This window comes from Nicotiana sylvestris, chromosome 7 (genome assembly GCF_000393655.2).
Source record: "Nicotiana sylvestris chromosome 7, ASM39365v2, whole genome shotgun sequence".
In the NCBI taxonomy this organism is placed as follows: domain Eukaryota; kingdom Viridiplantae; phylum Streptophyta; class Magnoliopsida; order Solanales; family Solanaceae; genus Nicotiana; species Nicotiana sylvestris.
Genome location: NC_091063.1, coordinates 65,331,415 through 65,332,572, shown reverse-complemented (window position 1 = coordinate 65,332,572; position 1,158 = coordinate 65,331,415). Strand labels below are relative to the sequence as shown.

General features: G+C 43.5%; 1 protein-coding gene across 1 annotated transcript; it reads left to right on the top strand.

Annotated features, from left to right (window-relative positions):
* The first annotated feature begins 458 nt into the window (after positions 1-458).
* Positions 459-908, top strand: LOC138873244 (uncharacterized). Its single transcript, XM_070151691.1, has one exon. It carries the CDS (start codon positions 459-461, stop codon positions 906-908), a length of 450 nt encoding a protein of 149 aa, XP_070007792.1.
* The last annotated feature ends 250 nt before the right edge of the window (positions 909-1,158 follow it).

Here is a 1,158-nt window from a genome sequence, read left to right as displayed (position 1 = left end):
ACGTAACTCAGAAAGCGATAAAAGGACAGGCACTAGCAGATCACCTTGCCGAGAATCCCGTGGACGGAGAATACGAACCCCTAAAAATGTATTTTCCTGACGAAGAGGTATCATTCATAAGATAAGATATTGTAGAATCCTATGAAGGTTGGAGAATGTTTTTGATGGAACATCAAATTTCAAAGGAGTTGGCATAGGAGCGATCCTAGTATCAGAAACTGGTCAGCATTATCTAGTGTCTGCCAAACTCAGGTTCCTCTGCACCAACAATATGGCCGAGTATGAAGCCTGCATCTTAGGGCTCAAGATGGCCATTGACATGAACATTCAAGAGTTGCTAGTAATTGGAGATTCGAACTTGCTTAGAAACCGGTCAGCATTATCCAGTGTCTGCCAAACTCAGGTTCCTCTACACCAACAATATGGCCGAGTATGAAGCCTGCATCTTAGGGATCAAGATGGCCATTGACATGAACATTCAAGAGTTGCTAGTAATTGGAGATTCGGACTTGCTTATATATCAGGTCGGGGCCAAAATACTCCCTTATCTGCATCACGTACAAGTTTTGAGAAAGAGGTTCACAAAAACAGAGTTCCAGCATGTTCCCAGAGTCCAGAATGAGTTTGTCGATGCATTGGCTACCCTATCATCCATGATACAACATCCAGATAAGAACTTTATTGATCACATTCTGGTAAAAATCCATGATCAGCCAGCTTATTGTGCTCATGTTGAGGAAGAAGCAGACAGAAAGCCTGGGTTTCATGATATTAAGGAATATTTGACAAAAGAAGAATACCCAGAGCTCGCAAATCTACTCAGAAACGAACACTTTGGAGGTTGTCCAACAATTTCTTTCATAGCGGAGGAATCCTGTATAGGAGGACTCCGGATTTGGGATTACTGAGGTGTGTCGACGCAAAGGAAGCATCTAAACTGCTAGAAGAAATCCATGTTGGGACCGTTTTAGCAAAGAAGATACTCCGGACTGGTTACTTCTGGATGACTATGGAGACGGACTGCATCCAATACGTCCGAAAGTGTCACCGCTGTCAGATACATGCAGACAGGATAAAAGTGCCTCCAAATGAGCTTAATGTGACAAGCTCGCCGTGGCCGTTCGCCGCATAGGGAATGGATGTTATTGGACCAATCAA

Excerpts from the sequence above, each read along its gene's own strand:
- LOC138873244 (XM_070151691.1), top strand. The coding sequence starts at position 459 with ATGGCCATTGACATGAACATTCAAGAGTTGCTAGTAATTGGAGATTCG.